The sequence below is a fragment of the Portunus trituberculatus genome, unplaced genomic scaffold (genome assembly GCF_017591435.1).
Source record: "Portunus trituberculatus isolate SZX2019 unplaced genomic scaffold, ASM1759143v1 PGA_scaffold_522__18_contigs__length_968829, whole genome shotgun sequence".
NCBI lineage: Eukaryota > Metazoa > Arthropoda > Malacostraca > Decapoda > Portunidae > Portunus > Portunus trituberculatus.
Window position 1 is genome coordinate 334,859 of NW_025541691.1, and position 15,270 is coordinate 350,128.

The 15,270-nt window shown below is 40.8% G+C and overlaps 1 protein-coding gene across 8 annotated transcripts in view; it reads right to left on the reverse strand.

Moving 5' to 3' along the window:
• LOC123500960 (inactive hydroxysteroid dehydrogenase-like protein 1) overlaps window positions 1–15,270 on the reverse strand; it is a 323,618-nt gene that overhangs the window by 146,279 nt on the left and 162,069 nt on the right. For all 8 annotated transcript variants that reach the window (XR_006673515.1, XR_006673513.1, XR_006673512.1 and 5 more), the window contains one exon: window positions 9,443–9,663. Coding sequence is in view for 4 of the 8 variants with exons in the window: in XM_045249509.1 (XP_045105444.1) it covers window positions 9,443–9,663 (221 nt within the window). In the remaining 4 variants the exon portion in view is untranslated. The remainder of the gene's footprint in view (window positions 1–9,442; window positions 9,664–15,270) is intronic.

The following is a 15,270-nucleotide window of genomic DNA, read 5'->3' on the forward strand; positions in this document are numbered from 1 at the left end:
GGGATGGTCAACTTCCTGTATGACAAAGCTATGCAGGAGGAGGATTACAAGGCCATCTCAGAGGACGGGACTACCACTCGCCCTAACAACTGTCCCGCACTGGCTCCTGTAGAGTGCAACCCCCAGATCTGGGAGGCCCTCAAAACGGATGCTAGGAAGGCAGACGCTTGACTCAAAGATGTAAGTGGGGACATTCTTAAGGTAGGTATCATCCTTACAAAGTCACTTTTGGCTCTGGATCAGGTTGCACAGGAGGATGGTCACCCATTGGTTGAACAGGATTAATGGCACTTTGGCACTCCTTGGTCATGCCAACCACAAAAATAACTTGGCAAGGCGTTTTGTTATTAAGCGGGAAATTAACCCAAAATATTCACATCTGTGTTTTGATAAGTGACCAATGTCTCGCATGTTGTTTGGAGATGATGTATCCCAGTCTGCCAGGCAGATCGAGGACACGGAGAAGCTGAAACATAAGTTTGCAGCCAAGAAAAACCCTGTCCCATGGAGGTTCACTGGTGGCATGTCCAGAGGCTTCTGGGGGAAATCCACTCAGAGGTACTACTTGCCGAGGTTTCAGACCTATGGACTGCAGAGGGGTGTCAAGGGTGGCCAATGGCAATTCCAGGCTCATCAGGACCCAGACTCAAAAAACGCCAGGAGCCGGGGTGAGTACAGGCTCCGGCATTAACCGAGGTTATTAACAACTTTGAAGCAGGTAGACTTCATAAGTTTGTTCATGTGTGGAGGAAAATTACTAAGGACCCAGTAATTTTGGACATGGTGTTACACTGCCATCTGGACATCAATTTTTCTGACATTGTGCACTTATTCAGGGGGGAGTGTGCATATCATTTCAGCTTAGAGGAACAACTTATCATTAGTAAGGAAATAAAAAAAAAATTATTGGAGTTAAAGGTGGTTACACAGAGGAAGGAAGCTCAAATTCTTTCTCCCATTTTCTTAAACCTAAAAAGAATGGTGGATACAGGATGGTACTTAACCTAAAAGAACTTAACAACTATATCCCCTACAAACACTTCAAAATGGAAAACTTTATGCAAGCTATTAGGCTTATCAATGCTGGAGATTACTTAGCCTCAATTGATCTAAGGCATGCATATTACTCAGTTAAGATTGCAGAGGACCAACAAGAATTTTTATGTTTTAACCCTTTAAATACAAGCTTGTACACGTGTACGAGGTATGGGCCCGCCTTACAATCGTATAGGGGCAAGTACATGCTTGTATTATTTTGTTTCTTTGTTTCTTTGGCTTGTATGTTACCCTGGGATGTACATGAGTCATGCATGACTCCACCTACAATACCCCTCTAGCCAATGGGCATTGAGATAGGTGTGACGCCATATGACACGTCATCGCTCATTAGCCACTCATTATGTCCTGCTAAGTATTCAGTATTGTTTTTGCCTTAGTGAGCATGCGTACGGAGGATTTTACTGCCATAGTGTTTTTTGCCCAACTAACTTGCCATGTCTGACCAAGTGTCAGACTCTGACCCAGAATATGTGCCAGGGGATAGTGAGGATAGTGATGATAGATGTGAGAGTGACTGTGATTATGACACAGATGATGACATAGGCGATAATGTAGAGCCTGTGGTTGACCAGGGGTGGGCCCAAGCCCAAGCCATGGGAGCCACAGCCGGGTCCCAGTGGCACTGGCACCCACTAATCCTCTCCCCCTCCCCTCCCCACCAAGCCACTCAAGCCCATCATCGCCCATGTGAATGTGAGTACAATAATAATAATAATAATAATAATAATAATAATAATATAATTATGCATTATAATATATATTATTATTATTTTGTAAATTAGTACATAGCCTATTGGTAATACAATACGGTATTATTACATTATTATTGTTATTATTATTATTGTTGAGCAAAGAACATAATATAATTACGTAATTGGGATAAAGGTGTGAGGCGACACTGGTGGTGTACTTGGTGATGTAATGGGAGATGCAGGTGGTGTGCAGGGCGGGCGAGCAGCAACCCACGCTTCCACCCATTCAAGTGGGTTTGCACCTTGTATTTATATATATATATATATATATATATATATATATATATATATATATATATATATATATATATATATATATATATATATATATATATATATATATATATATATATATATATATATATATATATATATATATATATATATATATATATATATATATTGACCATTTTTTTTTCTCAGCATATAGTAGAGACATCAATGAAGCGTATGTCAAATATTCAGGCCATAAAATATTTACTTACATACGTAAACGTAACCTAAATTTACACTATCGATGTGAGGCAACCTAACCTAACACAAACAAACGAAGCCTACCATTACCTTCAATGAGGTGTCTACTATCTGTTGAACATAAATATAAAGACATATGACCATAGAAAATGAGTGAAAACATGAGTTAATTGAGTGCGTAGTGGCAGCGCGCGCGACAGGTTTCAGCTTGTACACTGGGTGGGGCGCGAGTGGGGCGCCCTTGTGGCAAAGGGATTAAAATGGGATAATACTATCTATAAATTCACTTGTCTTCCCAATGGTATTGCTGAAGATCCAAGAATTTTCACAAAGTTGATGAAAACAGTGTTTGCATTTCTGAGGAAGAGAGGTTATTCTATTACTAGCTTCATTGATGATACTCTGATTTGTAATAATTCCCAGTCATGATGTCTTGCATGTATTGGGGACACAATTGATCTTTTACAGCAGCTAGGCTTTTGTATTAATGAAGAAAAGTCTGTTTTGATCCCCACTAGGAGCATTGAATATTTTGGTTATGTTATTGACACCATTTCTATGACTGTATCACTACCAACATACAGGGTGCTCAAAATTACTGATGCCTGTGAACAGCTCTTAAGGAAGAGTAGAGAGAAGATTCAGGGGGTAGCTAGAGTTATTGGCCTTTTGGTTGCTGCCATTCCGGCAGTGGAGATGGGCAAGCTGCATTGTGGGCAGTTAGAAATGGCAAAAATCACAGCCTTACAGACTGAAAAGGGTAATTTTGACCAATGGATGGTAATTACGGAAGGCATGAAAACAGACTTACGCTGGTGAATTCATAACATTAACACACAGAACAGAATAATCTTTAGGACAGGCACTAATATCAACTTGTTTACTGATGCTTCCAAATTAGGCTGGGGGAAGGTAACTGGATCGACAGTCTACCTCTGGGAGTTGGTCTATGGAATCTCGAGGCTGCTGCACATCAATGCCCTAGAGCTTAAAGCTATTTTGCTTGTCCTTCAGGCTTTTAGATTAAACCTAAAAGGAAAACATATCGAAGTGTTTTGTGACAACACCACTGCTATGACTTATGTGAATGAGATGGGAGGCACAGAGACACCAGTTTGTAATAGTATTGCCACTGAAATTTGGGACTGGTGTATAGCTAATGATGCATGGATCACATGTTCACATATCCCAGACAAGGACAACACGATGGCTGACATGGCATCGCGTGTAGTTAACGACAGGCATGAATGGAAACTTAATGTAAGCATTTTTCAACTCTTATTTGGGGTATTTGGTACACCAGTCATAGATTTGTTCGCGTCAAGGCTTAATAAGCAAATATCCTCGTTTTGCTCCTGGAAACCAGATCCAGAGGTGGAGTATTTCAATGCATTCTCACTAAACTGGGTGAGGTTTGAACTATTTTATATCTTTCCCCCGTTTTCATTAGTTACTAGATGTCTGCAGAAGATGAAAGCAGAAGAGGCAAGGGGGTGGATGGTTGTTCCCCTCACAGCCATGGATGGGGACCTTGTTCAGGATGCTAGTCGATCACCCACGCCTTATTGCAATGAGGAGACAGGTTCTCACCCATCCGTCCTCTGCGGAGGAGCACCCAGTTATGCGTCACACCAGACTGATGGCATGCCTGTTGTCAGGGAGCAGTTCCGAGCACAAGGAATATCTGCAGAGGATATGGATAACCTCATGGCCTCGTGGACAAAAGGTACACAGAAGCAGTACCACCCACATTTTAATAGATGGTCACAATTTTGTGGTACATGGAACATTAATCCCCTTAATCCCACTCTCACCAACATAATCAATTTCTTGCCTGATACTTTTCACAGAAATGTCAGGTATGACCCAGTTAACACAGCAAGAAGTGGTCTCTCTTCCCTAGGCATCGTAGTGGACGGCTACAGGACTGATAACCATCCCTTAGTCATCAGATTTATGAAAGGGGTATTTAACCTGAGACCACCTCTACCCAGGTACACTGTGACCTGGGACGTGCGGCCTGTGCTAAGAAAACTGTAGTCCTGGTTCCTGTTGCACGAGTTGTTCCTTAAGGCTTTGACGCTAAAATTGGTTATGTTGATGGCACTGACCCAGGCTGCAAGGGGGCAGACCTTGCATTTATTGAGTGTAAAGGGTTTATGTATTGAGCAAGACTTCATTTCAGTTCCACTAAGTGGAAACATCAAACAGTGCAGGCCACAGTTTAATGTGTGTATGATCAAATTTCAGGCTTACCCTAAAGATGCTGCTTTGTGTGTATGTGTAACTTTAAGGCAGTACCTTGGGAGGACAGAGGCCCTTAAACAGGGTACTGTTCAGGAACATGATAATTTATTAATCAGCTTTATTAAACCACACAAAGGGGTTACTCGGAACATCATTGCTCATTGGATCAAGACAATGCTAGACAAGTCTGGGATGGACACAACTAAATTCACTGCTGGCAGCGTTTGTGCAGCTGCAACGTCTAAGGCCAAAACCATGGCAGTTCCGGTTTCTTGTATTATGGCTAGAGCTGGCTGGACAAGGGGGAGTACTTTTGCAAAATTCTATGATAAGCACATTGGGACAATAGATCTGTTTCAGGATGCAGTACAGGTTGAACCTCCTTAATTCGTGGTATTCTTTCATCCGGCAACACCTGTAATCCAGCAAAATGTTTGTTTGCCGAAGTTTTTGAATTGGCTGGAGTAACTTGCTGGACTGCCGCTAGGATGCGGCAGTGCTGTACTGTGTTTTGGGGCCAGGGCATTCTGGGTCAAATTTGGATCAGTACCACACTGCCGCTCATTGCAAGCACCACCCCCCCAGGTGTATACATTTTTTTTCTTTAATATTTACCCCTAAACATGGCTTCCAAGTGACCAGGAAGTGATAGTGTTGTGTGCGAACCAAAGAAAAAGCGTCCTCGTTATACAGTAGTTCTTTATCCAGTAAATTCACAGTTACAGTTTTTGGAAATTACTACCTTCAATTCGATATACAGTAAGAAAAATTCACAGATACGGTATCCGCTCATGTCATCCGAGAGGGCCCAGCGTGGGGGAGCAGGGGTGATGACATCATCCAAGCCACATCTCCCTGCCACTCACAGTACTGACATTAACTTGAACACCCTTGGAGCCTATTATCTCTTCCCCTACCCCCCTTTTTTTAACTGCATTACATATTACTTATATGCATTACTAATTAGATAAATAAATGGAATATTAAAGGGTCTATTGTAAGCACAAGTATATTCATAATAATCATGGCAAACATTTAAAGCCTACTACCAGCGGCGAACCATGCAGCAACTGATAAAGGGCACAGATGGGCCTGGCAAGCCCACTATCTGAGAATGGTGGAAGTCGTATAACATCAAGCACACCTTAGATAACATCAAGTCATCTTGGGATGAAGTGAAGACGTCTACCATGAACTTGGCGTGGAATAAAGCATGGCCAGAATGCGTACATGACTTCCCAGGCTTCGTTGAAGACGACATCGGTGCGATCAGAAATGACATAGTAAATCTGTGCCATAGGGCTGGCTTCGATAAAGTTGATGATAATGATGTTCAAGATCTTTTGGAAAGCCATGCCGAATCTTTCTCAAATTATGAACTTATAGAGCTAGACAAGACATCACAGGAGGCAGAAAAAGAGGGAGACGAGGAAGAAGAACCTGTGTGTAGCCTGGACATCAAAACTCTTGAGAATTTCTCGGTGGTATTGAAAAAAGCTTTGGAAACCCTGAAGAAACGTGACCCAAATCCTGCCAGGAGTAGCAAAGTGGCTCATGACGTAGAGAAAAGTGTCAAGATTTATCAAGAAATCTAAGATGAAAAAAACAAGAAAAACTAAACAGTCCTCCATCTACTTGTTCTTCAAGCCAGTCACACATGTCATCCCTATCACACCTAACGACCCTGCCACAGCTGGCCCTTCCTCAATATCCTCTTTCTTCTTCAAACCATTGAAACGTGCCAACCCTGCTACTGCTGGCCCTTCTACATCTGCTTCTAACAGTGCAGACGACGACGTCTTATCCTTGTCTGCCCACTCGGCGGAAGATGAGTAAGGGCTGAAATCCCTACTGTCCCTTAGCCTCAGGAAGGACATCATCTGGTAGAATATATGGCAATTGAAAGGTAAATAAAAACATATTCTGTTTATTTCTTTTGCGCAGTACTTTACTTTTTATTTTTTTTTTTTAATGATTATTTTCATGTATTTTCATTTGGAGGGTAAAAGCAGTGATTTAGACAGTGCTCTCATACAGTGGTTTAAGCTTCGGTGCGTTGGTAACGTACCTGTGTCCGGTGAGATGATAATGGCGCAGGCAAAAATTTTCCATGCTGAACTTAATTTATGTGTTTTTCTATATGCTTCTGCATGTATATTTTCATGTACAACTATCATATATCAAAACAATGTTACAGCTACCCTTGTATAATGCAGGGTAAGTATATGGAAGGTGTTTTGGGGACCACCTGTAGTTCGGAATTTTCCATGGTCCGGCAAGTCTAAGGTCCAGTGGTTGCCGGATTTGGGAGGTTCAACCTGTACTAGAATAGTCCTGAATTTGTTGGATACTGTGGGTTAATGCATATATATAAGATCTTATTAATAAGGGAGCAGTACATTTCATGCTTTTCTAGATGCAATGGTGGAATATCTTTTTGGGGACTATTTTGTATTCACGCTTTTCATACTGTATGCAACATATTTAGGGATACTTTACTTTCAGTTGTACAAATGCAGGTCAGGGTGGAATGGCCACAAGGATGCTTGGTCGGACATACTGTAAAGGTGAAATGTAAAAGTGGCAAAATTAATTTTGAGACCACTGCAGCAAATGAAAGTTCATACTGTGTGGTGTTCTTTTAATCAACCTTCCTTGTAGGCCGGATGCTCATATACAGTTTCATGGGCACGACACCCACATGGCTTCAAAGCCTCATGGGAATGCTTACCTCAGCAGAGAATGATTTGGTGAATTAAAATTGTAAAGTACACGAGACTTACCTTTGAGAAGTTGAAGTGTGCTTGTGATTTTAGGAAGCAAATCACTTCTGCTTGACGGAAGCATTAACATACCCACCTCATCCCCCCTCTTGTTTGAAGGTTATTGTACTTTTATGCACATACATCCTTGGTTTGTCATGTGGGTGATCGTTACTTCAAAGTCTGATGGTATGGAATGGAACAGCTGATCTCATGTTAATGCTTCCCTCAAGCAGAGGTGATTTGCTTCGTAAAATCACACGCACTTCAACTTCCCAAAGGTAAGTCTCGTGTACTTTACAATTCTCTCTCTCTCTCTCTCTCTCTCTCTCTCAAAGGACATATTTCTCCCAATACGCTTGCCAATTTTACTAGTAAGACCGAATATATGGCAAGTTTGGCAACACACAGGTGCAGGAGCTGTTGTGTTGACATCTTGTTATTCCAATAATAAATTCCAAGCTCACATATCTTCAGCCACTTTATTTTACCTTAACTATTGAAAAAGTTGGATGTTATTACCTAATATCTGACTGGATATTTTTAAAGGTTTTTGATCTGATAATGGAACAAGAACACTATAATTAATTTCTTGCTTCACATGGCATCTAATATAGTCCATGCAGTAGTGTCTCCACAAGCTTGGACAGTGCCCTGCTGGCCATGGTCATTCTAAGGAAAATCAGCTTAATACCTCCTCAGGTCCCCCCAACTGGCAGAGGCAAAGTGCCAGAGGCACCTCTGCTTTGAGAGGATCCTGAAGCATGATCAGAGAAATAGGACAAGATACAGAAATGAGATTGTGATCAGAGGAACCCAACGAAGAAGATAGGGTAACAGCATAAGATGAAGTATTAGAGGTGAAGAAAAGATCAAGAATTTGGGGAGTATCTTCAAGATGGTCAGGAATACAAGTAGGGTGTTGCACCAGTTGCTCTAGGTCATGCAGGATAGCAAAGTTGAAGACTAGCTCACCAGGATGATCAGTGAAAGGATAGGAAAGCCAAAGCTGGTGGTGAACATTGAAATCTCCAAGGATGGAGATCTCTGTGAAAGGGTAAAGGGATAGAAAGTGCTCCACTTTGGAAGTTAAATAGTCAAAGAATTTACTACAGTCAGAGGAATTAGTGGAGAGATAGACAACACAGACAAATTTACTTAGAGAATGACTATTGAGTCTAAGCCAGATGATGGAAAACTTGGAAGATTCAAGAGCGTGGGCACGAGAGCAAGTTAAGTCATTGTAAAGATGCAACATCCAGCTTTAGAACGAAAATGAGGATATAGAAAGAAGGAGGGAACAGAGAAGGGACTACTGTCAGTTGCCTCAGACAGCTGTGTTTCGGTGAGGAAAAGATGAGGTTTAGTAGAGGAGAGGTGATTTTCTACAGATTGGAAATTAGATCGAAGACTGCAAATGTTGCAGAAGTTAATGAAGAAAAAGTTGAGAGGTGTCTAGACATTTAGGGTCGCCAACAAGAGAGCAGTCCAAACTGGGGTCATTTCTGGTTCATTCCCCAGAAGGGAACTCCGAGGCTGAATATGGAGTCACCATTTTATAATTTTAAATTTAAGTGAAGAGTGTGTACATGATAAGTGCATGTAGTTCTGTGAGAAGAAGGAGAGTTGTCTTTAGAAGGCAGGCTGTGACTGCCCCCATGAGTTGTAAGACACATTGAGATTGGAACTAGCTTTAATGAAAAGTTCACAGCACATCCTGAACAAGTGCTATTAGATCTCACTGGGAGTAAATTATCATTTCAGTAGGTGTCTACTGCTTCCTCCTTCAGTACTCTCATACATATGATGTCTATTTCACTAATAAAGGAAGTAACAAGTACTTTAACTGTTTCATCCCTTTCATTGATAAGCTTAATATTTTTTTTTCAATTTTATTCTTTCCTTATGGCTTAAAAGTGCTTCAAGAGGAGGATACTAAAATAAAAAAAATTAAAAATTTAGTCTCTTGTTTTGGAAATGCAAGCTAGGAAATTTGTTTTTTCTATTCCAAGTACTCATGTACATGCAACTTTTCATGTATGAATTAATTACAGAAGTGGCATTACTATACCTCTTTAATGTTATTTTATATTGTGTACATAAAGACTTCTTTACTACAATACAAAGTATGCAATTCTTTCCATATACCTTTGCTGTTGTGTAGACATGAAACCTTGACAGACTTAAATTTGCCGTGGGGGAGCATACATTAACCACAGCACCTTTGTGTCTTCCCATCATTGCTGGCAGCACCAAGCTTGTGATGGCTGGCACATAAGCAACACCCACACCCAATGGTCGCCATAGGTCTGTACGTGCTGCTCCACAGATTATGGCTGTGTCAGAATTCATCCCTGTTATGTTATTGACTGTGGAAAGAAAATTTAAATGTAAGTAATGTTGTATTGATGGCTGTACGAACAGTAAGGTTTATTGTATTGCAATATAATCATACAAGCAAACACATGGTTAAAAAGGAAAAAAAAAGTTACTGTTGTTGTTGTTCTGCATCTTGCACTTGAACTCAAGAGGTTTAATGATTTGACTGTTTACTATATACATGGACTTGACTGTATCTGCACTCACACTTTACTTTCTTTATCAATTTAATATAATCCAAGAGCAGAGAATGGTTGCCACAGGTGTAGGATAGGACATTCTGTAATTGAATGTTGGTGAGACTAGAAGAAAACTCAAGAAAAAAGGATGTGCAGTACAAAGTCACAGCCACCACTACTATTCCCTAGTCTATGTTTACATCATCTATTCTACTTTAACAATGTTGAGTGTGGTGCCAAAGGCTTCTAAAAGTACTAGAATAAAGCTATGAACAGAATTATTATCCAGAAAAACCTGATATTTCCTGTTACCATCACTCACATAAAATGTACTCTTGTCACTCCAGAGTATTTTCTTCCACTCCTCCAAAGTTCATTGTCAATGATGCTTTGTTACACAGATTTGAGAAGAGCAAGACAAGTGATACTTAAGCACTTTGGGCAAGTAGTCAGTCTTGTAGTGTGTGTATTGCTACATCATAGAGTATCTTGGAGTTTTTCCACTTTAATTCTATTGCTGCAAAAGTTGGATTGGACTCCACCTGCCTTTTGATGACATTCCTCTATGTTTTTTTTTATATAGGTTGGGAGGAGACCCGATCTATCATTATGCATTTTCTATCTCCATAACTGAGTGTCCTTAGTGGTCATGGGGATTAAGGTGCCGCATTCTGCTATGATGGTGGTAGATTGCGGGGCATCGATTCGAACCCCACTAATGACATCTAGCAGCTATATGGCTTTGTTGCCTAGCAGCAGGATAAATTACTTCATTGGAGGGGGACTCCCTTGTGATGACTTAATTTGAGGATTATTTAATCCTTAAAAATCTCCATAATTGAGCTGTATGGAGAAACTCCTATATTCTCGGCTACAAACTGATTAAACTTTCCCTCTTTGTAGAGGGGATACATGACCTCTATTTGAGCTTTTGTGAGCTTTTTCTTCAGCATGGTTATCAATAGAGTAGTTGGAACTGTACCTTGCAAAGAACCATTGAGTGTAGAGAAATTTTCTTTGCTAGGGCACAAGGCACACTGAGGACTTTCTGGGAAGGGGAGACTGGAGGAAAAAATGTCATTGAATTGCCATGTAAAAGTGTTGCTAGATTTCTTAGGCAAAAAAGTGAAGGCAAGGGCATTTAATTAACTGTGGTTATTGCATGTATTTACCTAGTTGTATTGTACAGAGTTTAAGCGGGGCTCATAGTGTCTTGTCTCCATATCTTCATTTATCTAATTTTTCTTTAAAGTTATGCACACTATGTGCTGCAACAATTCCATTATCCAATGCATTCCATTTTTCCACCGTTCTGTGTGAAAAACTGTATTTTCCAACATCCTTCACACACTGCCTCATCCTGATCTTCTTTTCATGTCCTCTTGTCCTTCCATCCTCTTCCGCCAACAGCACCAAGTCTTCTTTGTCTATCTTTTTAATATCATTTACTATTTTATACATTGTTATTAGGTTCCCTCGTTCTCTTCTATCTTGTAAGGTTGGCAATCCCATTTCTTTCAGTCGTTCTTCATATGTGAGGTCCTTTAATTCTGTCACCATCTTTGTAGCAATCTTCTGTATCCTTTCCAGTTTTCTTATATCTTTTTTAGGACTCGGAGACCATACCACTGCTGCATATTCCAGCCTTGGGCGTATCATGCTTGTGATGATTTTTTTCATCATATCTTTATTCATGTAATGAAATGCCAATCTTATATTAGTCAACATCCTATATGATAGTCCAAATATCTTAATTATGTGTTTATCAGGGCTCAGATTTTCTTGTAAGATAACTCCAAAATCTTTTTCCTCTTTAGTCTTCGTTATTTGCTCCTCTCCCAGCTCCGTTTTTGGCTGTTGTTTTTATAGTTAGCGAGTGGTGTTTGTGCTTGGTGTCTGTGTGGTGCTTTTGAGTGTTAGTGAAGTGAAAGTGTGTACTGCAAGTGTTAGATTAGAGTGAAATAGTGGTTAGAATCAGTGTTTGTGAGTTAAAAGTATTTTGGTAGAGCAAGGAGACTAGGCTTGTAACCGTCAAGTTGACCTTGAAAGAGGATTAGTTGACCTCACTTAGGCCCCCACCACCGCGGTTCCCCCACCCGCCGTCACCAAGTATTTTTATTTGTTTGTTAGCCACGTATAGTGTTCTTGGGAGTTAATAGATTGTAAATTAGTATGTTGGTAGCTACTGAGGTATATCAAAGTGTGATTGAGTGCGTGAAAGAGAGTGTTGAGGTGGGATTGGGTGAGTTTGTTGTGTGTGAGATGTGTGGGCATGACAGGAAGGTCGTTGACTTTTCTGAGTGTATGGTGTGTAGGCTCAAGAGCGAGAATTTAGTTCTTTCTCTTGAGCACCGAGAATTGCGAGAGGAAATGAGAAAGCTAAGTGAGGGAAAAGTGCGAACAGTTCTCATCTTTGAGTTGAAGGAGGAGGTTAAGAGGCTTGGGGAGGCAGTGGAAAAAATTAGGCAGGAGATCAGTGTTAGGCCAAAGGTTGGACCTTCTGAGGGTGACAGGGTGGCTTGGCCCTCTGTCGGGAAGAGCAGAGTGGGGAAGAGGGAGCAGGCGAGCCAGACTGGGAAAGATAGTAGTCAGGATGGGCAGAGATGGCAGGTTGCGAGGGGAAGGAAACCGGAGGCAATTAGGGAGGATAGAACTAAACCTGTTGAGTGTGAAAATAGGTTTGGTTTGTTGGAGGGGGAGGGGGAGAGTGAGTGGAGTGAATGAGGTGGTTGTGGTGAGTGAAAGGAGAGAGAAGGGGGTAAAGGAGAGGAGGAGGAGGGTTGTGCCTAGCACACCTCAGGTGTGTGTTGTGGGTGACTCTCAGGTTAGGTACTTAGATAGCACTTTCTGTGGGAAAGACAGGGATAGGAGGATGAATGTGTGTATGCCTGGTGCAGGTGTGAAGGCAGTGAGTGAGGAGGTGTAGAAGAGAGTTGGGGGGATGGAGAGGGAGGGTGTAGTAGTTTTGCACATAGGTGGGAACGATGTCAGACCAGGTAGGTCGGAGGAGCTAGTGGCAAGATTTCAGGAAATGTTAGGCAAGATAAGGGAGAGTGGTAGGAGGTGTGTAATGTCAGGAATCTTGCCTCGTGTGTATGTTAGCAGGGAATGGTTGTCTAGGGCCATTGGTGTGAATGATCGGGTAATGGGATGTAATTCACTGTTTGATCTGCTGCAGTCTCTGACGAGACAGCCAGACGGAACGAGCTCAGAGCTCATTATTTCCGATTTTCGGATAGGTCTGAGACCAGGCACACACCACACCGGGACAACAAGGTCACAACTCCTCGATTTACATCCGTACCTACTCACTGCTAGGTGAACAGGGGCTACACGTGAGGAGACACACCAAATATCTCCACCCGGCCGGGGAATCGAACCCTGGTCCTCTGGCTTGTGAAGCCAGTGCTCTAACCACTGACCTACCGGGCCATGTAAGGATGTGGGTGTCAGCTTTGTGGATGTATGGGATAGGTTCTATGGGCGAAGGGATTTGTATGCTAGGGATGGTGTGCATCTGAGTAGGAAGGGTGTGGATGTGCTGAATGGATGTCTGGATAGAGGAGTTGGGATGGAGTGTAGGGGGTGAGGTAGCAAATGCATTCCAGAAGAAAGATGTTAAGACATAAATTAGATAGGATAAACAGAGATAGTGAAAAGATTAGGAAAGATTTCCAGGTGCAAATAGGAGAGAATAAGATTAGGATTCCAAATAAGGAGACAGCATCTAGGAAGGTAGCAGGACTTAAATGTTTTAATGTAAATGCCAGGAGTCTTAGGAACAAAAAGGACAAGTTATCTAGTTATATAGTTGAGGAGAACTTAGATGTTGTATGTGTCACAGAGGCACGGGTAAATGAGGAAAAGTTTAGGGAAAATAGGAAAGAATATGAAGTAGATGGATACATTATGTATTTACACCAGAGAATTGGTAGGATAAGTGGAGGAGTAGTTATTTATGTAAAAAATCCTTCATTTCCAGTCAGGTTAATGGTATTAAGGTAGATAACAGAGTAGAGTCCTTATGGCTGGATGTTAGAGTAAACAAAAGTAAGGTTATTAGAGTAGGAGCTTTTTATAGACCACCTAACCAGTCAGATGTAGACAACCTTATGGTAGATGAGATAAATAGGGGGTGTACTAGTCAGACAATTATCTTAGGGGATTTTAATCTTAAGTCAGTAAACTGGGAGAGGATGGTAGGAGATGCTAGTGAAAATAAGTTTATGGAAAGTTTTCAGGATAACTATTTAGTGCAGATGGTAGATAAACCTACTAGGGGGAGGAAGGTTTTAGACATAGTACTAACAAATATTGAGCATTGTTTAAAGGAAGTTGAGGTAGGAGAGACTTTAGCAAACAGTGACCATCATATAATTAGATTTATCATTAATTCCAGTAGGGATAATATAGTGAATAAGACTAGAGTCCCAAACTATCAGAAAGGCAATTATGGTAGGTTATGTCAGTTATTAGGAGAGGTAAACTGGGAAGATAGTTTTGGAAATAAAACTGCACAGGAGATGTGGGATATTTTAAGGTTGTAGTAAAGGGTATAGTGATGCAGTGTATCCCTTACAAAGATATAAGGCAGAGAAACAGGAAGCCATTATGGTGGACTCATGAGATAGGTAGCCAGATCAGAGAGAAGAGGGCATATAGAGAGTTGCAGAAAAGTGGGAAGATGTAGATTTGATTAGGTACAGACAGGTCAGGATGATTTGAGTAAGGTTATAAAAAAAGTAAAAGGCAGGCAGAGATAAAACTAGCTAGAGCTGGGAGTAAAGATCCCAAAAATTATATAGTTATTACAAGGTCAGTGATAAAAGAAATAAGGATAGGATTGGACCACTCAGAAAAGATGGTGTAGTAGTGGATCAAAATGAAGACATAGTAGAATTATTGAATGAACAATTTTCTTCAGTATTTACTAGGGAAAGAATAGGAAATCCTGTTACAAACAGTGCGACAAGTAGTTTAAGAGCTTTAGAAAATATTGATATAAAACCGGGAATTATTAGGAAATTTATTCTTGAACTAGACGATAGGAAAGCTAGTGGTCCTGATGAGCTACATGCCAGAGTACTTAGGGAGGGTGTAGACAGTATTTCTGAAGCACTTAAGTTAATCTTTGAAAGATCACTTAGGTTTGCTGAGATACCTCAGGACTGGAAGTTAGCTAATGTTACACCAATATTTAAAAAAGGTAGGAAGGATGATGCGAATAATTATAGACCGATCAGTTTAACTAGTATAGTATGTAAGATACTAGAGAAAATCATTAAGGGTAGTATTTGGGAGCATTTAAATGAGAATAGATTAATTAGAGATACCCAACATGGCTTTAGATCAGGGAGGTCCTGTCTTACAAATTTGCTCGATATCTTAGAATATATTACCAAGGAGTTAGATGATGGA